This window comes from Mastigoproctus giganteus, chromosome 11 (assembly GCF_048544385.1).
Source record: "Mastigoproctus giganteus isolate SK-2022 chromosome 11, ASM4854438v1, whole genome shotgun sequence".
NCBI classification, from domain to species: domain Eukaryota; kingdom Metazoa; phylum Arthropoda; class Arachnida; order Uropygi; family Thelyphonidae; genus Mastigoproctus; species Mastigoproctus giganteus.
In genome coordinates, this window is record NC_143585.1 from 58837154 (window position 1) to 58861586 (window position 24433).

The 24433-nt window shown below is 39.2% G+C and overlaps 1 protein-coding gene across 2 annotated transcripts in view; it reads left to right on the forward strand.

Moving 5' to 3' along the window:
- The window catches only part of LOC150078032 (putative phosphorylase b kinase regulatory subunit alpha), a 608767-nt gene that overhangs the window by 410219 nt on the left and 174115 nt on the right, over positions 1–24433 (forward strand). For both annotated transcript variants that reach the window (XM_090384728.1, XM_090384727.1), the window contains exon 22: positions 21377–21458. In XM_090384728.1, coding sequence (XP_090240854.1) covers positions 21377–21458 — 82 coding nt within the window. The remainder of the gene's footprint in view (positions 1–21376; positions 21459–24433) is intronic.

Consider the following 24433-nt stretch of genomic DNA (forward strand, 5'->3'; position numbering starts at 1 on the left):
CTACACATTTTAAGAGCTGTATCTGCTAATTCCTGGGTTGCCAATAGACACTCCCTCTTACATCTTTATAAAACTTTAATTCGGTCCTGCTTCAATTACGGATCACCTTTTTAAAACTATGCAAGAAACAGTTCCTTGTTATGCCTGAATAACATTCAACATAGTGCCCTAAGGATAGCCACAGGAGCCTTCAGAACATCTCCAGTCCACAGCCTGTATATTGAGGAAAATGAACCCTCACTGCACCTCAGATGAAAATCCTTACTATGTATCTATGCTGCAAAAATTTAAAGTATTCCATCTCATCCCAGTCGAGAATACCTGTTTGACCTTCAGTATATAATGCTATATCATAATAAACCTAATGAAAACCACCCTGCAGGTCTTAAGTTGCAAGAGCTGATGCCTAGTTGGAATATTAACTTTCATATCCTCAAAGACGTTACTCCTCTAACCATCCCTGGATTCAGTCCACACCTCCTTGTGATAATGTCTTTTTAAGATGGGGAAAAGGCTCTCTGCCAAACAACAACTTACAGCAACTACATGAAGCCCACACCTTAGAAAACTCAGAGAAACTATTTATTTATACTGATGGCTCAAAAACAGATGAAGCTGTAGATGCTGCATCAATTTGTTCTACCTTCTCAATAGCTGTCTCTTCCTACAGAATGCAGGAAGTATGCAATAAAACTAGCCTTAGGTATAACCAAACAGCAATTCAAGCAAGTTCTTATACTGTATGTATAAGGAGTCTGTATGACTCCTTAAGTGCAGTCACTGCCATTCGATCTACTCATTCAGAAACAGATCTGGTCTCAGTTATATCAATCCAGCCAGATGGTCGCATTCTGTTGCAACCCTGGTCATGTTGGCATCCCAGATAATAAATGTGCAGATCGTGCTGCTAAATATCCTGATAATGGATCTTTCTGCCATCTAAAAGTGCCATACACTGACTATAGATCCATTATTAAAATAGCACATAGGAATCAATAGTCTGAACTACGGCAAACTCAAGTCAATAATAAACTATTCCAGATTAAAAAAGAACCTAAACTGTGGACTTCTAGTTTCAGGAGAAGCAGGCGAGAAGAAGTCATTTTGTCAAGACTCTGAATCGGTCATTTCTATATAACTCATCTATTCTTGCTTATGGGAGAATCCTCCTCAATGTTCCTTCTGTCAATCCCAATCAACAATCAAACATATTCTCATAGAATTCTCTCAATATTCAAGTATCTGGAAATCCAGTTTTTGCTCTCTATCCAACTTACAGGAAACTTTAACTTTACTACACATACTTGGCAATAATGCAGATTTTGACACTCTGTTTCAATACTTAATAAGCATAAATATATATGAGGGGGTATCTAAAAGTTCATACCCTTACCTAGAAATAATAGCCCTAGAAAGGTGAAACTTCACAGGGACTTTAATCCTTTTCTGTATACTCTCCATGTATAGTAACACATTTCTCCTATTCATGGATCAGTTGTTTAATGCCTTGATCATAAAGTTCGCACTTTTTGCCTGAAACCACGATTTCACTTCATTGATGATTTCCTGAGATGAATCAAAGTGGTATCCACGCAATGGTTTCTTCATTTCTCGAAACAAAAAGAAGTATGACAGTGCTAGGTCAAGAGAATAGGGTAGGTGCTGCAGAAGTTTGAAGCTGCACTGGGCAACAAAGTTGGTAGTGACAACAGCCGTGTGAGCCAGTGCATTGTCTAGCAGAAGATGGACACCTTTGGTTAACATTCCATGCCTTTTCACTTTCAAAGCATCACATAACTTTTTCAAAAGATTTCTGTAGTATTCTCTGGTAAGAGTGGAACCCTGAGGTAGGTAATCTGTCAGGATAACCCCTTTTCTGTCCCAAAACACAGAAAAGAAAACATTGCCTTCTTCGCAGATGGAGTGGTCTTTGCCTTTATGGGAGGTGTGGAGGAGGTGTGCTTCCACTGCTTTGACATGTCTTTAGTCTCCGGATAGAGACTGGTACACCCAGCATTCATCATTTGTCACCAACCAATCAAAAAAGTTCTCAATATCCACATTACACAAATCCAACAGTTGGCGAGAACATTGCATTCGACATTGCCTCTGAAAAGGCATCAGCAATCTTGGAACCCATCTTGCGGAGCCATTAGGCATGTGCAGATAGTCATGTAAAATGCTGTGGGCAGACCCATAACTAGTTCCCACTGCATTTGCGATGAAATGAATTGTCATACATCTGTCAGTCAGCACCAGCTGCTCAACCTTTGCAACAGTCTCGTGTCTGTGGATGTTGATGGCCTTCCTTCTCTTGGCTCGTCGAAGACACTTGTATGACCACACTGGAACTCCTGTTTCCACTTTTTTATAGTGCCATAGGATGAACAATTCTGCTCATGCACAGCTTTCATTTCTTTGTCGATTTCCTAAGCTTTCTTGCCCTGCAAATGCAGGAACTTGATCACTGCTTAATACTACAGTTTGTCAACCATAGCTTCTTTCCTCAGGGGCTCCACTACTGGTGTACGATTACCTACGGGAATGAAATTTCACATGTTAGTTATTTAATATGTAGACAACTTATATTAAAAACGGCATCTTCCTAAAAATGTTCTTGTTTATTCTCCACCAGGTCAGTGGAGTTTATAATAAATCGTCAATACAAATGTTAATCATATTTAGCAGTCACGGGCTTGAACCCTGGTCCACTCAAGGAGTGCATGCTACTACCCCTCACTCCTGACCACTTGGCTACATCTAGGTCAGGGTACAAACTTTTTGATATCACCTCGTATAATCACCTCTGATAACTATAATATAAATTCAGTCATAAGTTAATCAGGAGCAGGCACAACATGGCTCAGGAGGTCCTTGTGCCAAAAAATCCTCAGCACAACAACAACTGTTCTATATGGTAACTTCTTAAAAGTAAACACAAAGCAGCATAGAAATTCATTAGAACAAACTCTATTGGAGCATGTTAATTGAGAGATTGCAAAGTAATCAGCCATTATCTCAAAACGTGTAGAGCACACAATTAATCGTATTTAGTGAGGCCTACACTCAAAACTGAATTAAGCCACAGAAGCAGAGAGAGCAAGGCAACTATCCCTCCAAAACCTGCTCCTCTTTCAAGACCTTTTGTAACATCTTCTAATAAAATTTGTTCTAATAAATTTCTATGCTTCCTTCTATTCCCTTTTAAGACATTTCTTCTGCATAACAAATATTTTTTATCCTTCATACATTACATGTTCAAAATGTGGTAAATGTACACAATAGTCAAAAAGTAATGTAATGTAAAAATATGGAAATATTTTGACATAAACATGTTAATCTGTATACAGCAAAGCATAATAACCAAATTTCACTGTAAAGTTATAAATATTGTTCAAACCTTATCACTCTATCGATAACAGCTAATTTGAATAATGTAATCAGAAACAACAGAAGAAAGATTATTGGTTGACTTTTCAGTGTATAATAATCTAAGAATTATGATCTTTTTTTCAACCATCAAGATATATATACAACTTACATGATCAGCAAGAGGTTATAAATCAGTAATTGATTATATTGTGGTAAACTCAATAGCAAGGTTAATGTTAATTGCCAAAGTATACAGAGGATTTGAGTTGGAAACATTATATGGTTGTAACAAAGATAAGATAAGGTTTAAACCAAAATGGCTAAAACACAAAGGTCAGGCAAATAAAAGTATGGACACATATTTTTATGTTATTAAACAATGTAATTATAAGGCACTCTGTAAAAAAAAAAAAAAAAAGTGAAAAATAAGAGAGAAGGTAGAAGATTTGTGATGGGAGAATGAAAGAAATCCTGATACAGGCTTTCACAGAGAGAGTGTGCAGGATTCAAAAATAACCAGAAAAAGAAAAGGAGACTTTGCCATTTCTTTTTGAATTAATAAATAAAAAATAAACAGCACAAGACAAAAGTGAAAGTTATGGTTAGACAATAAAAGCAGTATGTTTGGAAATAGACAGTATAAACCAGAGCTATGATGCTCAATACATTCTACATTGATTTCAATATTTGTAGAAGAATAAGAGAAATTTACCTCAATATTATGTGTAGAACACTTCTGTATGCCACTCTCCAGAAATTAATGATAGATAATGCCTGGAGAGTAGCTTACAGAAGTGTTCTACATATAATATTGAGGTAAATTTCTCTTATTCTTCTACAAGTTCAGAAATAGAATACAAGAGAATCCAGAAAATGAAAATAGAGACAGATGCAATAAATACATCTCTAAAATGTATTTAAATAATGTTTAAAATCTTAAAATTTATGAATCAAAACAAAGTATAAAAATAAACACAGTTCCAGCTGAAAAATGGTTGGAAAATTTTACAGGTTTATAGATGACTAACTATGAATACAAACAACTGCAAACTCAGAATCAAGAACTGGAGTCTGTCATTCCGGAAGATTTAGAAGCATCTTTAAAAAAGACTAAATATAGAAAGATGCACATCAGTAGAAAGTGCTATGAAGACAGGATTTTCTCTCCCCCATCAGTCTGATAGGCATGTCACACATCAGCAGGGATGACATCTGAATCCCCAAAAAGGTATTCATGAGTTCTTCAGATTCTAATTAAGTTTGAGTCAGAGTTTCCACTATACAACAGTGCAAAGTTTCAATTGTCTACTACCCTATCTGGAAACAGTGAAGTAATATATAGTATTACATTTTTAATATGTATATATTTTTTTATTTCATAGTATAGCAGTTTTTATCATATTCTAGTTGTTTCAATGACCATATGCATTTCTTTGAAATTTAACTTAACTGAAAATTGGTATTGTCAGACTTGCTTTACCCTCATCAGCCATTTTCAATCCACTTCAGGATGAATGCCTTTTCCAGTTATTGCACAAAACAGAAGGCATTCTGTTTTGTGCAATGGCCATTCATTTACTATCCATGAACTCTTGAATTTTATCTGTCCATCTCCATTCTTGTCGTCTGAGTTTTATTTTAGCTCCTCTTGGGTACCATTCTGTTATTTCCTTAGTGCACCTGTCATCATGTCTTTGAGCTATGTATCCTGCCCAAGTCCATTTCAGTTCTTTAGTTGCGATAAGAATGTCCTTTACTTGTGTTTGCTGCCTAATCCACGTGTTTCTCGTCTTATCCAACAGTCTGAATTCTAATATAATTCTTTGCTGTGCAGTTTCAGCTTCTCTTCCATTCTTTTGGTGAGCGCCCAAGTCTCACTTCCATGAGTCATGGTGGGGAGTATACATTGGTTCATTATGTTATGTTTCAAATTGGGATATTGCTCCTCAGTATGTGACTATATTTCCTGAATGGTATTCATCCGAAATTTATTCTTCTCTTGACTTCCAGCCATTTATCATTATTACAACCAGTGACTTGTTCCAGATAAGTATATGAATCCACCTTTTCAATTACTGCTCCTTCAATCATTATATCCCTTTCTGGGTATAATTGCTCATCATTACTTTTGTTTTAGCCATATTCATCTTTAGTCCAAAATCCTTACTAACTGTGCATAACTGATTAAGATTTTCCTCTAATTTGGGATCATGGCTTATGATCACCTGCAAATTGTAAATGGTTTAAGTACTCTCCATTCACATTGATTCCTTTCTGCAATCAGTCCATCTCTGAAAGCTTCTTCAAGGGCATCAGTAAACAACTTCTGAGATATTGTGTCTCCATGTCGAACTCCTTTCTCAATTTTAAATTTGTTACTGTCTTTGTCTTGTCTAATAAAGGAGGTAGCATTCTCATATATTTTCTTCAGAATCTTAATGTTATGGGGTGTCTATGCCTTGTCTTTCCAGTGCCTGAAACATTGCCTTCTACTGTATGGAGCCAAATGCCTTTTTATAATCCACAAATGCTAGGCATAGTGGTGTTTTATATTCATTTGTCTTCTTTATTAGCTTTTTTGTTTTTTTTTTATGTGAACCCCAAACACGAGAGGTATTAGAACCTATAGTACTTTGTACCGTGTTTGGGTTGGAGGTTGAGAAGACAAAAGAAGATATTTGTTGACATTGGACTTGAACTTCTGTAGATTGTAATTTTCAGGAAATACGTATGAAGGAAGGTTGTTTCAGAAAATGGCAGTTGAATGAATAAATGAGGAAGATGAAAAGTTGGTTCTGTGGGTTTGAAGTTGGACAGTAAATGGATGTTGTCTGGCGGCGGCACGTGTTCGGACTGTTTTGAAAGAGAGAGCGGGAATTATAGAAGCCAATTCAGAAGAAGCAAAAATAAGAGTAAGAGTGTATTATAGGCCTAATGACTCGAATGAGTACAATGAACAATTGTACAGAGAAATAGAGTGGGCTAGTAAATCAGAATGTCTTATAATGGGGGATTTTAACTTCCCAGATATTGACTGGAACTTGTGGGTTGGGCACTCACACACTAGTCAGACTTTTGTGGATTTATTGGACGATTGTTTTCTGCAGCAGCATGTTCGAGAGGCAACCAGAGAAAGTAATACTCTTGATCTGGTTATCAGCAGTGATCATTCATGTATTAGCAATTTGCAGATAAAAGAACCACTAGGTGGCAGTGATCACAGTGTACTGACGTGGGATTTACTTAAAGATTTAATTACCATCAGGGGTAAAGGAAAGGGTTTTTGCTTCCGTAAAGGCACTTAAATAGAAAGGGTGCAAGAATATTTGCTGATGCTATCGAGACAGTGTTAGGTGGGTCGGAAAACTGCTGGCTTGGGGGGATACAAAGACGAATAGATTAACAGTAGCCACTGGCAGAGGTGAAAGAGATTCTTGCACTGCTTCTATTAGAATGAGCAGAAGCCTGAAAAACAAGATTCAGGATATTTCAGAGACTGCTGGGAGTCGTTGCGGTATAAGTAAACACATGGGTTGTGTTAGGGTAGCTAAGAATAGAAATAGGTGCATGTATACTTGCGTGTACACCAATGCTAGGAGTTTAGTAAATAAATTTGATGAATTTGAGGTATTGCTCAAAACATCAAAGGCAGATATTGTTGGGATATCAGAGACGTGGTGTCACACAGATATAAGGAATGCAGAACTGGAATTTGGGTAGTACAACGTCTACAGAAAGAATAGACCGGATAGGAAGGGAGGAGGGGTTATGCTATTAGTTAAGAAATACATAAAATCCAAGGAAGTGAAGCCAGTGGACATCGCTGGACAGTGCAGTGTCGAGTCAGTTTGGTGTGACATAAGCATTGGGAGATCAAAATTGAGAGTAGGAGTGTGCTATAGGCCTAATGACTCTGAAGAGTATAATAAGAAACTGTACAGGGAAATAGAGTGGGCCAGTAAATCAGAGAGTCTTATAATGGGAGATTTTAATTTCCCAGATATTGACTGGAATTTGGGAGCTGGTCACTCACACATAGCAAGGCTTTTGTGGATTTATTGGATGATTGTTTTCTATATCAGCATGTTCGGGAGGCAACTAGAGGGAGGAATACTCTTGATTTGATTATCAGCAGTGATTCTTCATGCATTAAGAATCTGCAGATAAATGAACCACTAGGTGGCAGTGATCACAGTGTGCTGAAGTGGGATTTACTCAAAGAGGTAACTACCATTAGGGGTAAAGGGAAGGGTTATTGCCTTTGTAAAGGCGACTACGATGGACTGAGACATTATTTAAATTCTATACAGTGGGACCAACTGATGATGTTACCAACAGCAAATGCAAAATGGGAAGAATTCAAAGAACTTATCTTGGAAGCTACTAGCCTTTACATACCAACTAAGAAATATTGTTCAAGGTTTAGGCCTAAATGGATGTCAGATGAACTGATGAGGCATATGACAGAGAAGAAACATGCATGGGATACATACAAATTAACACATGACACAGAAGCCTATGATAGATACAAGTTGATCTGTAACCAAGTTACAAAGGAGGTTAGGCAGGCGAAGGCAGATTACGAGAAACCTTTGGCAAGGGATGCAAAGAAAAACAGCAAAGAGTTCTTTGCTTATGTAAACTCTAGAAGGAAGGGAATGAATCAGATTGGTCCACTTGATATCGATGGGTCAACTGTTGATGATCCTGCTCAGGTAGCTAACAAACTAAATGAATATTTTGCATCGACATTCACACATGAGGAGTTATTTAGCGAGGGAAAAGCCAGAGGTGTATTCAACTCTAGCAGTAAGCTAGAGAATCTTGTAATAACTGAGAGTAAAGTGGAGGAGAAATTGTTGAAGATAAACACAAGAAAGGCACCCGGGGTGGATGGGATCTATCCAGTTATATTAAAGGAGGCAGCAGAGGAAGTAAGCAAACCCTTAGCCATAATTATGAGAGCTTCCTTGGACTCAGCGGAGGTACCCACAGACTGGAGATGTGCAAATGTGACCCCAATTCACAAAGGAGGATCAAAGGCTGACACAAGCAATTATAGACCTGTCAGTTTAACTTCTCTTCCAGGAAAATTAATGGAGACACTAGTTAAAGCAGCACTGCAGGATCATTTAGACAAGACTTCAGTTATAGCTCAGACACAGCATGGTTTTGTTAAGGGGAAGTCTTGCCTGACCAATTTGATTGGATACTATGATGCAGTCACAAAAGAACTGGATGCAGGGAATAACTTTGATATTATATACTTGGATCTTAGAAAGGCTTTTGATACTGTTGCACATGGAAGACTGCTGCACAAATTGGAGCAGTGTGACATTGGAGGCAAATTGCTGCTGTGGATAAAGGGGTGGCTGAGGTGGAGAAGACAGAGAGTGGTAATCAATGGACACTGCTCGTCGTGGACTAATGTTATTAGTGGAGTCCCTCAGGGCTCAGTGTTGGGTCCATTATTGTTTTCTGTATTCATGAATGATATTGATGATGGTATATCAAGCTTAATGTAGAAGTTTGCAGACGATACAAAGGTAGGCAGGGTTGTCAAGGACACTACTGACACTATGCTGCTGCAACAGGATCTGGAAAGGTTGAGCAGATGGGCTGAGAGGTGGCAAATGAAGTTTAACATTGACAAATGTAAAGTACTACACATGGGAAACAGCAACCCCAGAGCAACGTATCAACTCTGTGGTACTACACTGACAGTGGTAGAGAATGAAAGGGACGTGGGGGTGGTTGTGCAGGCACATATGAAGTTCTCTGAGCAGTGCAGACGGGCTGCAAGAGTAGCTCATGGTGTATTGTCAATGATATATAGGAATTTTTCTAGCAGGGATAAGAAGGGGATTATTCCCTTGTATAAGGCAATGGTCAGGCCACACCTAGAGTACTGTATACAGCTCTGGAGACCTCATTTCAAGAAGGATGTAGAGCTGCTGGAACGAGTACAGAGAAGGGCAACAAGATTAGTGAATGGAACAAAGGGGTGCTCTTACGAAGAAAGGCTGAAGTTTTGCAAATTACAGTGTCTGGAGACTAGGCACCAGCGAGGTGATCTCATAGAGGTGTATAAAGCATTGAATGGTTTGAGCATGCTCAATGCTGATGGGTTTCTCTCTCTTGCTCAGAATAATCACCTGAGAGGGCATAAATTCAAATTGAGGAAAGATATAAGTAGGATACATGTGCGTAAATTTGCCTTTAGCCAGTGGGTGGTTGGTTGGTGGAACAGACTTCCATCCCTTGTCGTGGAAGTTGATAGCTTAAATAAGTTTAAGGCTCAGCTGGACAGGTATTTTGAATGAACAGAGGGGTGAAGTGGAAGTGGTTTTTTTTTTTTTTTTTTTGGCTGATGCTGCAAAAGCTTGCTTTCTTGCATCAAATGCCTCTACAAATGCTAATGCTAAAAGGCGAGTACAGTGGTCTCCGACAGTTTTTAAATTCTGTACAGTGGGATCAACTGACGATGTTACCAACAGTAAATTCTAAGTGGGAAGCATTCAAGGAATTAATCGTGGATGCTACTAAAAGTTTCATACCTATTAAGAAATATTGTTCAAGGTTTAGGCCTAAATGGTTGTCAAATGAACTAATGAGACTTGTAACAGAGAAGAAAAATGCATGGGATGCATATAAATTATCAAGCGACTCAGAAGCCTATGGCAGATATAAGTTAATCTGTAATCAGGTCACAAAGGAGGTTCAGCAGGCGAAGGCAGATTACGAGAAATCCTTGGCAAAAGATGCTAAGAAAAACAGCAATGATTTCTCTACTTATATAATAAACTCTAAAAGGAAGGGGATGAATCTGATCGGTCCACTTGACATCGATGGTTCGACTGTTGATGATCCTGCTCAGATAGCAAACAAACTGAATGAGTATTTTGCATCTACATTCACACATGAGGAATTATTAAGGTTTGGAAATGGCAGAAGGTTATCAAATTGTAGCAGGATACTTAATGATTTTGTAATAACTGAGAGCAAAGTGGAAGAGAAACTGTTGAAGTTAAACGTAAGAAAAGCACCTGGGTTGGATGGGATCAATCCAGTTATATTGAAGGAGGCGGCAAAGCAACTAAGCAAACCCTTAGCCATAATTATGAGAGCATCCTTGGACTCAGGGGAGGTTCCCACGGACTGGAGATGTGCAAATGTATCCCCAATTCACAAAGGGGGATCGAAGGGTGACACGAGTAATTACAGACCAGTTAGTTTAACTTCTGTTCCGGGTAAAATAATGGAGTCGCTGGTTAAAGATGCATTGCAGGATCATCTAGACAAGACTGCAGCAATAATTCAGACACAGCATGGGTTTGTTAAGGGAAAGTCTTGTCTGACAAATTTGAAAGGATATTATGATGTGGTTACAAAGGAACTGGATGCAAAAAATAATTTTGATATCATATATTTGGATTTCAGGAAAGCTTTTGACACTGTTGCGCATGGAAGACTATTGTACAAATTGGAGCATAATGGTATTAAGGGTAAGTTGCTACAATGGATAAAAGGATGGTTAAGTGCGAGAAGACAGAGGGTGGTAATCAATGGGTGCTGCTCTTCTTGGACTAATGTTATTAGTGGAGTCCCACAGGGTTCAGTGTTGGGTCCACTGTTGTTTTGTATATTTATCAATGATATTGATGAAGGTATATAAGGCTTAGTGTCGAAGTTTGCAGATGATACAAAGGTGGGCAGGGTTGTTTAGATAATTTGGGCAGATGGGCTAAGAAGTGGCAACTGAAGTTTAACCTTGACAAATGCAAAGTACTGCATATGGGTAGAAGTAACCCCAAAGAAACGTACCAACTGTGTGGTGCTACACTTAAGGTGGTAGAAAATGAAAAAGACCTGGGAGTAATTGTGTAGGCAGATATGAAGTTTTCTGGGCAATGCAGACAGGCTGCCAGGGCAGGTCATGGGGTTTTGTCAATGATATATAGGAATTTTGCTAGCAGGGAAAAGGAGGTGATTATCCCTCTGTATAAGGCAATGGTCAGGCCACGCCTTGAGTACTGCGTACAGGTCTGGAGGCCTCATTTTAGGAAGGATGTAGATTTACTTGAGTGTGTACAGAGAAGGGCAACAAGATTGGTGAGGGGAATTAAGGGATCCTCTTATCAAGAGAGGCTTAAGTTCTGCAAATTGCAGTGGCTGGAGACTAAGCACCTGCACGGTGATCTTATTGAGGTGTATAAGGCCTTGAATGGGTTGAGCACGCTGAATTCTGATGGGATCCTTCCACTTGTTGAGATTGCGAACCTAAGGGGGCATAAATTCAAATTAAGAAAGGACAGATGTAGAATAGATGTGCGGAAATTTGCCTTTAGCCAGCGGGTGGTTAATTGCTGGAACAAACTTCCATCTCTCGTTGTGGAAGTTGATAGGTTGAATAAATTTAAGGAGGAACTGGACAGGCATTTGGAGGGAATGGTGTGATATTTTTTTTTTTTTTTTTTTTTGGCTTTTTTTTGGTCCTGCATAAGCTCATACATTTGCTTTCTTGCATCACATGCTACTACTACTACAGTGCCCATGGAAACATCTGTAGAAGAGGCATGCAGCAGAAACAGCGCATCTATGAGAAAGCAAGTGGAGAGACTCTGTTAGAGAAGAATCATTAATTAACCTAACTGCCCTCTTCTGAATGGAATCAAGAAGCCTGAGAGAGGTTTTGGGGGCACCACCCGAGATGTGGGAACAATATTCCATGGCAGGGCGGATTTGCAATTTATACAGAGTGAGCAGCCTTTTGGAAGAAAAGTAACGCCGAGAGCGAAAGAGGAAACCAAGTTTTTTAGATGCAGAGGAAGAAATATTTGTAATGTGCTTCTGCCAAGAGAGATTAGAAGTCAGAGTAATCCCCAAAAGAGATATATCATTTTGCCTAGAAATCGGAGTGTCACTAAAGATAAGCTTAGGAGCAGAAGAATCCTTTTTGCGAGATATAAGACAAGACTGAGTTTTAGAAGGGTTGAAATCAACTAGAAGACCTCTTTGCCCCACTGGAGAATTACCTGAAGATCGGCATTTAAGGAATTGGTAGCAGATTTTCGAGAAGTTGAAGCTGATTGAGCAGGACAAAGGTTCTCAAAATGGAAAGTGGAATGCAATGTGCTGTCATCTGCAAAACTATTAATAGGATTTCCATTCAATGGAAGAAGGTCATTAATATACAAGAGGAAAAGAGTGGGGGAAAGAACTGAACCTTGGGGGACACCGGCATTAGTAGAGAAGTTAGAAGACAGAGAGCCATCTACCATCACCCTCAGTGAGCGATCAGAGAGAAAACTGGATAAACAATTACAAAAAACAGTTGGCAAACCAAAAGATGGAAACTTGTTTAGAAGACCTTTATGCCAAACACGGTCAAAAGCCTTTGAGATGTCAAGAGCAACTACTTGTGTTTCACGGAATCTTTCCATTGAATTAATCCATAAATGGGTAACATAAGCCAGAATATCACCAGTAGATCGACACTGACAGAATCCATACTGGTGATCGTTGATCAGACGGAAGGTTTCTAGGTAGTTTAAGAGTTGGCGGTTAATTGATTTCTCCATTACTTTAGAAAGAGTAGAAGTAATTGCAATGGGATGATAATTTGATGGAAGGGATTTGTCACCCTTTTTAGGAACTGGCTGGATATGAGCAAATTTCCAAACAGAAGGAAAAACACCTTTGGAATAAGAAAGTGAAAGTTCAGGAGCACAGGTTTTGAGAACAAGTGGAGAAATACCATCAGGACCTGGAGCTTTCTTAGCATCAAGATTCATCAAAATCCTTCTGATATCCTTCTGACAGAAGACCACAGGAGGCATTGAATTTAGCGTGTTGGGAATGGTGGGAGGTGTTTTACCAAGATCCTTAATACATGAGCTGGAAGAAAAATGGGATGCTAGCAGGTCAGCTTTATCCTTGGCTGAAGTGACAACAGAACCATCTGGTTTGGACAGAGGTGGGAGCAGAGATGGGCAAAAGTTGCAGCCAATAGCTTTGGCAAGATACCAGAATGCTCGGCTACCATTAGGGCAAGAAGCAAGTTTTCTACTCTTAGCCTGTTCAAACTCTAGTTTGGACTGATTAATAACTGCTTTACAATTGTTGCGAGCTTTGGTGTAGGGAGAAAATGAAACTGAAGAATTAGAAACAAGCCAATTACGATATGCAACATCCTTCTCTTGAACAGCCTTAGCACATTTATTGGAAAACCCAGGTTTAGATAAAGGACGAGATTTTAAAGTGGATTGTGGGATAAAGGTTCCATTGGAGAAGAGACAATCACCAAGTTGTGATTTGAAGTGCCTAAAGGACCTCTCACTTCGACCGTGTATTTAGAAGGGTTGTTTGTGAGAAAAAAGATCAAGAGTATTGGCTGTATGATTAGGATTGTCCTGTATTCTTGTAGGTAAATGAACAATCTGTGCTAGATCAGTAGTAATTGCAAAAGCCTCAGCATCTCAACCTGCTGGGTCTGTGTGACTAGAAAATGGAAGGCAGCTGGAGTTGTGAACATTAAAATCACCAAGGGAAATTACCTCACTGTTAGGAAATTTGAACTGGAGAAAGTCAAGTTGCAAAGAGAGGAAGTCAAAGAGCTCCAAGTGATTAGTGGAGTTGGTAGAACGATAGAGACAACAGATGAATTTGACACAATCAGGTAGAGAAATTTTAAGCCAGAGAAGATCAAAGAGAGGAGATTCCAAATTGCCAAGTCTCTGACAGGGAATATCAGAACGGACATATGCACAAGTACCACCTTTGAGGCGAAAGGAATCATACAGCGAATAATTTGGGCATCTGAGATGAGCAGTAGTTGAATCAAACGATAACTGAGATTCTATCAGAAAAAGTACATGGGGTTTGGCAGACTGCAAGTGGAAACGGACATCGTTGAGATTAGAATTGAGACCACGTATATTTGTGAAATGAATTAGGAAGTCCTTGGGAGGTTTAGATCTTTTCGCAGATAAGCTTGCTCTATTAGTTTGACAGTTCATGGTGTATTCAATAGTAAGAAAAAGTGGGTGGGACATGCTGTATGAAGTAATGAAATTTTTTTGGATATGGCGTACATGTGGTAAGAATATACCCAGATCCTTGACATAACGTGGTCTCGACAATGCTCCCCGCATACACACTACTCGGACTCCCTCCAGTCACTGTCTGGCAGAGTAGAGGTAGCAAGATTATACACTAGCCGATCCGGAAGCCTCCCAGAGAGTTACCAATAGGTTCGGTCCAGTGTACTAACTAGCGGCAGGCCTGCGAACACCATTTTAGAGCTGTACTCTCGAAATGTAAGGAATATTGGATCTCGCCACGACGTTCATCATAACCTCAAAAGTCATCAATCATTCTCCATGATGGAAGAAATAGGGAAGGGTTGACCATAACTTAGCTCTAGAGACTAAACATGGGTTCCACCACTTCAAGCCTCCAATAAGCAAAGTGGTGGTATTTCACCGGTTGATGAGAGTCATCTACCACCTAGTACTGCTTGCACTTGGGCATCACGTGACACAGAGACAACCCCCAAGGCAGAATGCGCTGGTCTCGAAGGAACTAGTAGTTGTTGGTGACTCTATTGTCAGGGAAACGGGGAACATGCTTTGTAAAAAGGATAGGTGGAACAGGACCAGGGTATGTCTGCCAGGAGCAAAGGTTGATGACGTTGTAGAGCGAATATCATCTTTTAAGGGCACAAAAGGTGATATAGTTGTACACGTTGGCACTAATAATATTAAGAGTAGGAGACCGGCAGAATTACTTAACAAGTACAGGTCACTGTTGAACAAAAGCCGAGAATTAAGGTTGAATTTGAAAGTGTCTGCAATTCTGCCCAGACACGATAGGAGGGAGTATATGATGAGAGCCTTGTCGATCAATTCAACCCTGGAAAGATTGTGCAAGGCTCAAGGGGTAGAATTTTTTTCAGCTTGGACTGTACTTGTTACCAGGAGAGATTGCTTCTACAGGGATGGGATACACTTAAATAGAAAGGGTGCAAGAATATTTGCTGATGCTATCGAGGCAGTGTTAGTTGGGTCGGAAAACTGCTAGCTTGGGGGGGAGACAAAGACCAATAGATTGACAGTAGCCACTGGCAGAGGTGAAAGAGATTCTTGCACTGCTTCTATTAGAATGAGCAGAAGCCTGAAAAACAAGATGCATGATATTTCAGAGACTGCTGGGAGCCATTGCGGTACAAGTAAACACATGGGTTGTGTTAGGGTAACTAAGAATAGAAACAGGTGCAGGTATACTTGCATGTACACCAATGCTAGGAGTTTAGTAAATAAATTTGATGAATTTGAGGTATTGCTCAAAACATCAAAGGCAGATATTGTTGGGATATCAGAGACGTGGTGTCACACAGATATAAGGGATGCAGAACTGCAATTTGGGGAGTACAACGTCTACAGAAAGGATAGAGAGGATAGGAAGGGGGGAGGGGTTATGCTATTAGTTAAGAAACACATAAAAACCAAGGAAGTGAAACCAGTCGACATCACTGGACAGTGCAGTGTTGAGTCAGTTTGGTGTGACATAAGCATTGGGAGATCAAAATTGAGAGTAGGAGTGTGCTATAGGCCTAATGACTCTGATGAGTATAATAAGAAATTGTACAGGGAAATAGAGTGGGCCAGTAAATCAGGGAGTCTTATAATGGGAGATTTTAATTTCCCAGATATTGACTGGAATTTGGGGGCTGGTCACTCACACACTAGCAGGGCTTTTGTGGATTTATTGGATGATTGTTTTCTACATCAGCATGTTCCGGAGGCATCTAGAGGGAGTAATACTCTTGATTTGATTATCAGCAGTGATTCTTCATGCATTAAGAATCTGCAGATAAATGAACAACTAGGTGGCAGTGATCACAGTGTGCTGAAGTGGGATTTACTCAAAGAAGTAACTACCATTAGGGTTAAAGGGAAGGGTTATTGCTTCCGTAAAGGCGACTACGATGGACTGAGACAGTATTTAAATTCTATACGCTGGGACCAACTGATGATGTTACCAACAGCAAATTCAAAATGGGAAGCAGTCAAAGAACTTATCTTGGAAGCTACTGGGCTTTACATTCCAACTAAGAAATATTGTTCAAGGTTTAGGCCAAAATGGATGTCAGATGAACTAATGAGGCATATGGCAGAGAAGAAAAATGCATGGGATACTTACAAATTAACACATGACACAGAAGCCTATGATCGATACAAGTTGATATGCAACCAAGTTACAAAGGAGGTTAGGCAGGCAAAGGCAGATTACGAGAAATCCTTGGCAAGGGATGCAAAGAAAAACAGCAAAGAGTTCTTTACTTATGTAAACTCTAGAAGGAAGGGGATGAATCAGATTGGTCCACTTGATATTGATGGGTCAACTGTTGATGACCTGCTCAGGTAGCTAACAAACTAAATAAATATTTTGCATCGACATTCACACATGAGGAGTTATTCAGCGAGGGGAATGTCAGAGGTGTATTCAACTCTAGCAGGAAGCTACAGAATCTTGAAATAACTGGGAGTAAAGTGGAGGAGAAACTGTTGAAGATAAACACAAGAAAGGCACCCGGGGTGGATGGGATCTATCCAGTTATATTAAAGGAAGTAAGCAAACCCTTAGCCATAATTATGAGAGCTTCCTTGGACTCAGGGGAGGTACCCATAGACTGGAAATGTGACCCCAATTCACAAAGGAGGATCAAAGGCTGACACAAGTAATTATAGACCTGTGAGCTTAACTTCTGTTCCAGGAAAATTAATGGAGGCACTGGTTAAAGAAGCACTGCAGGATCATTTAGACAAGACTTCAGTTATAGCTCGGACACAGCATGGTTTTGTTAAGGGGAAGTCTTGCCTGACCAATTTGATTGGATACTGTGATGCAGTCACAAAAGAACTGGATGCAGGGAATAGCTTTGATATTATATACTTGCATCTTAGAAAGGCTTTTGATACTGTTGCACATGCAAGACTGCTACACAAATTGGAGCAGTGTGACATTGGAGGCAAATTGCTGCTATGGATAAAGGGGTGGTTGAGGGGGGAGAAGACAGTGGTGATCAATGGACACTGCTCATCGTGGACTAATGTTATTAGTGGAGTCCCTCAGTGCTCAGTGTTGGGTCCATTATTGTTTTCTGTATTTATAAATGATATTGATGATGGTATATCAAGCTTAATGTCCAAGTTTGCACTGTTGCATCATTTCCTCACTCCTTATATAATTCTTTATAGTAGTCTTCTGCTATTTGAATTATACCTTCTCTGTCCCCAGAGCAATGTATCAACTCTGTGGTACTACAGTGACAGTGGTAGAGAATGAAAGGGACTTGGGGGTGGTTATGCAGGCAGATATGAAGTTCTCTGAGCAGTGCAGACGGGCTGCAAGAGTAGCTCATCGAGTATTGTCCATGATATACAGGAATTTTTCCAGCAGGGATAAGGAAGTGATTATTCCCTTGTATAAGGCAATGGTTAGGCCACACCTAGAGTACTGTATACAGGTCTGGAGGCCTCATTTCAAGAAGGATGTAGAGCTGCTGGAACGAGTACAGAGAAGGGCAACAAGATTAGTGAATGGAACAAAGGGGTGCTCTTACGAAGAAAGGCTTAAGTTTTGCAAATTACAGTGTCTGGAGACTAGGCACCAGCGAGGTGATCTGATAGAGGTGTATAAAGCCTTGAATGGTTTGTGCATGCTCAATGCTGATGGGATTCTTTTTGTAGCTCAGAAAAATCACCTGAGAGGGCATAAATTCAAATTGAGGAAAGACAGATGTAGGATAGACGTGCGGAAATTTGCCTTTAGCCAGCGGGTGGTTGGTTGGTGGAACAGACTTCCATCCCTTGTAGTGGAGGTTGATAGCCTAAATAAGTTTAAGGCTCAGCTGGACAGGTATTTTGAACGAACAGAGGGGTGAAGTGGAAGTGGGGTTTTTTTTTTTTTTTTTGCTGATGCTGCATAAGCTTGCTTTCTTGCATCAAATGCCTCTGCTAATGCTAATGGAGGTTATACCCAGGATTACTAACAGTCCCACCATCGTGAAGGTGCAAACAGAGGATTTGGCTGTCACAGACCGTCCGGACTTCGCCGAAATTGGATACACTTGACTTGAGTGTCACCCGAATATCAGTTCTGTCAGCGTTTTAGACTCCCAGGTGGCAAGTACAGCTTGTCTGGCATATCTGAGAGAATGTCTGTGACAACCTCAAGGACCCAGCTGCGATATTACATGAAGGTGATCCATAGTTGAGAATCCTGTCCTAAGGCTAGCTTGCTCTTTTGGTTGATTCTCATCAAGTATTTTTTTCTAATCTGTGAGTAATGACCCTTGTGGACAACAAGTTAATTGGTCTATAATTTCCTATTTCTGATTTATCTCCTTTCTTATGCAGCAAAATTATGATTGCATTAGTCCACTCCTTAGGAATCACGCCTTCTCTAATGTATTTAGTGAAGAGTTTTTCCAGTGTCTTCCTTCTAATTTTAACAACTCTACAGTAACTTCATCTTCACCAGGGGCTTTCTGATTCTTCATTTTCTTCAATGCACATTCTACCTCATTTTGTAGGATATCGGGTATGTCCTATGTGTTGCTAATTTGTGGTCCATCTTCCTCACTGTTGCATCATTTCCTCACTCCTTATATAATTCTTTATAGTAGTCTTCTGCTATTTGAATTATACCTTCTCTGTTATTTATAAGGACACCTTCACTATTCTTCAGTTTCAGAATCAATTGTCTTTCTGTATTACTGCTCACGACTGTGGATTTAAGTCCTTTGTTTTCCCTTAATGCATGCCCTATTTTTCTTGTGTTCAATCTTCTTATGTCCTCTCTGAGTCTATTTCTAATGGCTTTACCTAACTCAGTATACTCAATTTTGTCCTTGTCAGTGTTTATCTTGCTCTTCATTTGCTATCTTCGGTTCATCATGACAAGTGTTTCTTGACTAATTTTTTCTTCTTTGGATTTCTTTTTACCTATAGGTTTTCGGGCTTTATCACTTTCAGAAAATTGTTGTATTCCATTCCTCATCTTGATCCTGAAAAGTCTTCAGAAGCTCAAACTTGTTCTTAAGTTCTAGTACATACTGCTTTTTCTCATCTTTTGTTATCTCAAAAACCTTTGTATTATTTATTGAAATGAGTTTTTTTTTTTTTTTTCTTTCTTTTCTTACATCTATATCAAGTATGCATCTACCATTCTGTGATCACTTCCAACATTTACCTTGTTCAGAACAGTAACATCACTCACAATATACCTTCTGTTAGTGAGAATGAAGTCGATTTCATTAGTTGTTAATCCATTTGGGCTCTTCCATGTTTATTTTTTGTTCACCCTTTCCTTGAAAAAAGTGTTCATTGCTGACATTCCTTGAGATTCTGCAAATTCCAGAAGTCTTTCATTTCTTTCACCAATTCCAAAATTTCCTGTAGTTTCCCTTTCTGCACTGTTTTGTCTCTTTCCAACCTTAGCATTGAAGTCCCCCCATAATAATGTTGTGGTGAGTTTTCTGTTCATCTAGGTCTCACAATTTCGGTGTACATTTCTTCAACCTCATCACTGTCATGGCTCAATGTTGGTGCATATATCATTATAACCTTTAGTTTGTAACCTTAGAAATCCTGAGTAGTTGTCTTAAAACCCTTGGTGATGTACTTTTGAATTCCATAATGTTTTTTATATCTTTATGGACCAGAAAGCCAACTTGACCTTTGCTAATTTCACTGTTTCCATTGGTGTACAGTAGATTTCCACTTGATAAACTTGTAAGTGATTCATTTCTTCTTCTTCTTGTTTCAGCTAAGCCAATAATATTCCAATTCAAATTTCTAATTCCTTTTCCAGTTATAATATCCAATATTCATTGATGAGCGATCTTACGTTGTGACGGGCCAAGTTCAGTTTCCATGTATGGCAGCCTGGTCATACCCAGAGATTCTTAGCACCCTCTGTTTCCTCTTGCTGCCACCAGAGGGCAGAGTGAAAGTTGCTGGGGACTGAGGGCCTTTTGTTTCACCATATTGTCATGTGCTGGAGGGTTTGGTCTTTTCCTCTTCACGCTGACCAGGCATCTTGAAGAGAACCACTGTATACATTCGTTGTCGCCAAAGTGACGTAAAAGGGGTTACCATTGAGAAGGTGTGCATGAGTGGATTTTAGGGAGACAGGCCAACCGAACTTCTCCTAACTCTTCTAAAATAGAAAAAAATTGGATTTATCGGTGTTTAAACTGAGTGTCTGATACAGAATGCCTATTCTCCTCTAAGCCCCCTCATATTGCCCATTAAATGGAAGTTTTACTGTGTGTATTTCATCATATGTTATGTTTGAAGAGTTCTCATCACAAGCTGATCTTGTGTTACAAATGTATGACTTTTTTGCTTTTCAGCCAACAAATCAGTTATATAATCTTTGCTGAGACAGGTTTGATTTCCAAATTGTTTAGTCTGATGAATAATAAAAATTCATTCAGATGATCCTTTTTATGCAAAGTGCAAATATCTGCCACAGTTTTATCCTTTTGTTAATGTAAGAGGCTCCTTAAACACTCTTTTGGCCTATCATTATTTTTCTCTAAACCAATGGAACTATACAGAAAGAGGTGCTACTCATAATGTCATCACAAAAGGCTATTGCAAATAATTCAGATGTTTAACTTTCCAATAAAATGTGACACGTGATACAATGTATCTTACTGCAACTGCTGACTGCAAAAGACAGGAAAATATCAGTCTCTCAACTTGTCTTTCCAGATGTGTGCAAATGCATAGAGATCTTTTCGGCAAAGCCAAATTTTAATGAAAACTAAAAAACTTAAAAACTGAAACAATTTATGAAAATTAATTACAGTTATTACTGCAGACTTTTAAATGAAATTTATAGGTATGCTGTTTAATTTGTTTTGATTGTAACCATTGCCTATGTAAGTTATTTAGTAACTAAAACCAAATGCATTTTTGTTTTTCTGCAGAGGACTAAACTGGGACACTGGTCTTGGAAAACCAAACAGTGTGGTAACAGTAAAGGATTTACTTAAGGACCTTTATGAAAAGGTAAATACTAATATATTTACAATTGTTACTTAAACTAAAACTAAAATTCAGACAAAAATTGAAGGTTACAATCTTTTGGGATCACCACTGCACATGGAAAAATTGACTGATATGAGATTGGGTAACCTGGTACATTTCCATCAAGAAGGTTCAGAAAATAGTACTAACTTAAAAATATGCAGAGCATCCACCATTTTATTATTAGTAATATTGGCAGAACCATGCAAAGAAGTAGTGCTTATATAGCCAAAGTGTGATTTATAAGCAATACTTATACATTAGCCAAAAAAAAATAGCCTTTGACAAAGGTTATTTCTTCATTCTTCTCTGATAATTTATCCAGGCCTTATTTAAAATCATTCAGACTGCCCAATAATCAGCGTTAGGTGTTCTTGAGTGGCTCTGTTGGTTGCTCCCAACTCTGCTTAAGGTCTCTGTGTGCAGAGGTGTGTGGGTTGTGTTCTCCTGTTCTTTTGACTGGCCACTTAGTTACTTGAAGGGGTCCTCACCTGGAGGGGGCCCACTCAGCATCCATCTGTGGGATGAAGACCCAAGCCATCAACTACTATCTATGACAGGGCTGCCCAGAGTTTGCCTGGGCAAACATCTCAGTAGCCCAAGGAAGGAAGAAGGAGATTTAGACATGACTGTTCTACTGGCCAGAGGAAAAAAATAATAATAAATAAATAAATAAAAATAATAATAAAAAAAAAATGTTTGCGACATCAGACCAAACAACTGATTGATGTAGCCATGGGCAGCTGAGCACATAGCAGTCTCTACCTTGCAACAGTGGATGCCACATATGTAAAAGAGAAGTTGTTGCATGTGTTGCACACAGTAGTGTCAACCTCTGATGGAAAAAATAAATAAAAAAAAACATTTATTTTTGTTTCTGATACTAGTGTACATTTGAGGATAGAATAGGTTCTGGTGCCAAGTATAGAGGTGTTCCACTCCAGCAGGTCCTCAGAACTGGGGGGGGGGGGAGGTGCAGTGTTGGTGGCAAATTACAGTTCTTGCTAATTTAGTAGTCCAAACCGGGGTAATATGGGGAATCTTATAATGCAGTCTGTAGGCTTTGAAGGTGAGTATTTTCAAAGGTGAGTGATATGTGTTTTGTTGCCTAGAAGTGAATAAAGGAGGCACATTAGCATTTACTCCTCCCCCAGTTTAACATGTGGTGGGGAGGAATGAAAAGTGTGTTAAAATTCTGCTATGGAGGTTAGAAAATATATTAAGGGGTCCAAGCAGGGGTAAAATGGGGTGAGGAATCTGTTAATGCATTCTATAAGTTCTAAAGGTAAGCGAGTTCAAAGTTATGGCAGGGAAGGGAAGGTAGAACATTTCTACCATAGACTAAATATTGGAGGGGGGAGTTGAATGACAAAGAACATCAGGGCTGTGTAGAAAGAGAAAAATTGTGTTAGAGAATAAAATTAAAACTATTGCAAGTTAGGTAATGAAAATGGTTTTAAAAGCTGCAGGTAGACAAGACAAAGCCATTGATATATGTTTTGTTACCTAGAAGTGAATGGGGGAACACATTAGCATTTACCCCTCCCCTGGTTTAACATGGGGAAATGAAAAGTGTGTTAAAATTTTGCTATGGAGGTCAGTAGAGACTTCGCATTAGTAGAGGCATATGATGCAAGAAAGCAAACTTATATGGCATCAGCCAAAAAAAAACCTTCCCATTTCACCCATCCATTCTACAACTGTCTTTCCTCAATTTGAATTTATGCCCCCTCAGGTGCATAATCTGAGCAAGATGAAAAATCCCATCAGCATTGAACTTGCTCAAACCATTCAAGGCCTTATGCACAATCTCTTTGCACAATCTCTCCAGGGTTTGAACTGATTAATAAGGCTGTTTTCATCATGAATTCTCTTTCTCTCTCTCTCTCTCTCTCTCTCTCTCTCTCTCTCTCTCTCTCTCCCCTCCCCCCCCCATCATGCCTTGGAAAAATTCTGGACACTTTCAAATTCAGCCTTAACTCTCACTTTTTCTAAATATCGCTTCATACCTGTTAAGTAAAGTCTCTTATTGTCTTTGCTTTATTGATAATTTCATTAAAAAACACGTGCGAAGACTGGTTGCAATTGCATTTTTATCACTACAGTTTAAACTGGATGCACTTTATGTACGTAATTAAAATAATACAGTATTATTTTCACTATATGAAAAAAAGATATGTACAGTTTAAAAATATTGTGCAGATTATTTATTTCAGTACACTGATCTGGAATGTCATAGTAAATCATCCAGCAGTGGTCTGCCAACATATATTCATTCCAGAAACTTTGGTAGCATTTCATTGATTTGATGTCTTAATGGTATTTTATCTCCTGCTTATTATTATTATTATTATTATTGCTCTTGTATTATTTCTCCCTGATTGGGGGATTCAACTCCGTGGCAGGTACTGCTACCAAGTACACAGGTAGTGTACTTGGTAGCAGTACCTGTTGTTGTTGTTATTATTATTATTATTGCTCTTATATTATTTCTCCCTGATTGGGGTTTCCACCCCGTGATGGGTATTGCAACAGTAACAGGTGTTACTGTTGGTCGAGGAACTCTCTGACTATCCTACAGGTGTTCAGGATCGACACTTTCTGGATTTCCTTGTAGGTGTTTGCTGTAGGGTCTTTGGCACCATACCTGTGTTTGACACGATGATCAGAATGGTCGTTACTTGTTGCATATGCCACATCTATTTGATCTCCTGTCTTAGATTTGTGTACGTCCTGAATTTTTCCCCATGGTTTTTTCTGCAGGTTGCCAGTGTTGGATACCGCTATGTCAATCAGATAGGTAGCCATTTCCTTCTTGTCCACAAGGGTTATGTCCAGTCTGTTGTGCAGGATTTTGTCCTATCTGTTATTATGGCACGATCCCAGTACAGCTTGTGGGTTGGGGTCTCTAGTACTGCCTGGGGTTCGTACTTGTATGGTACACTTTCTTCAATCAA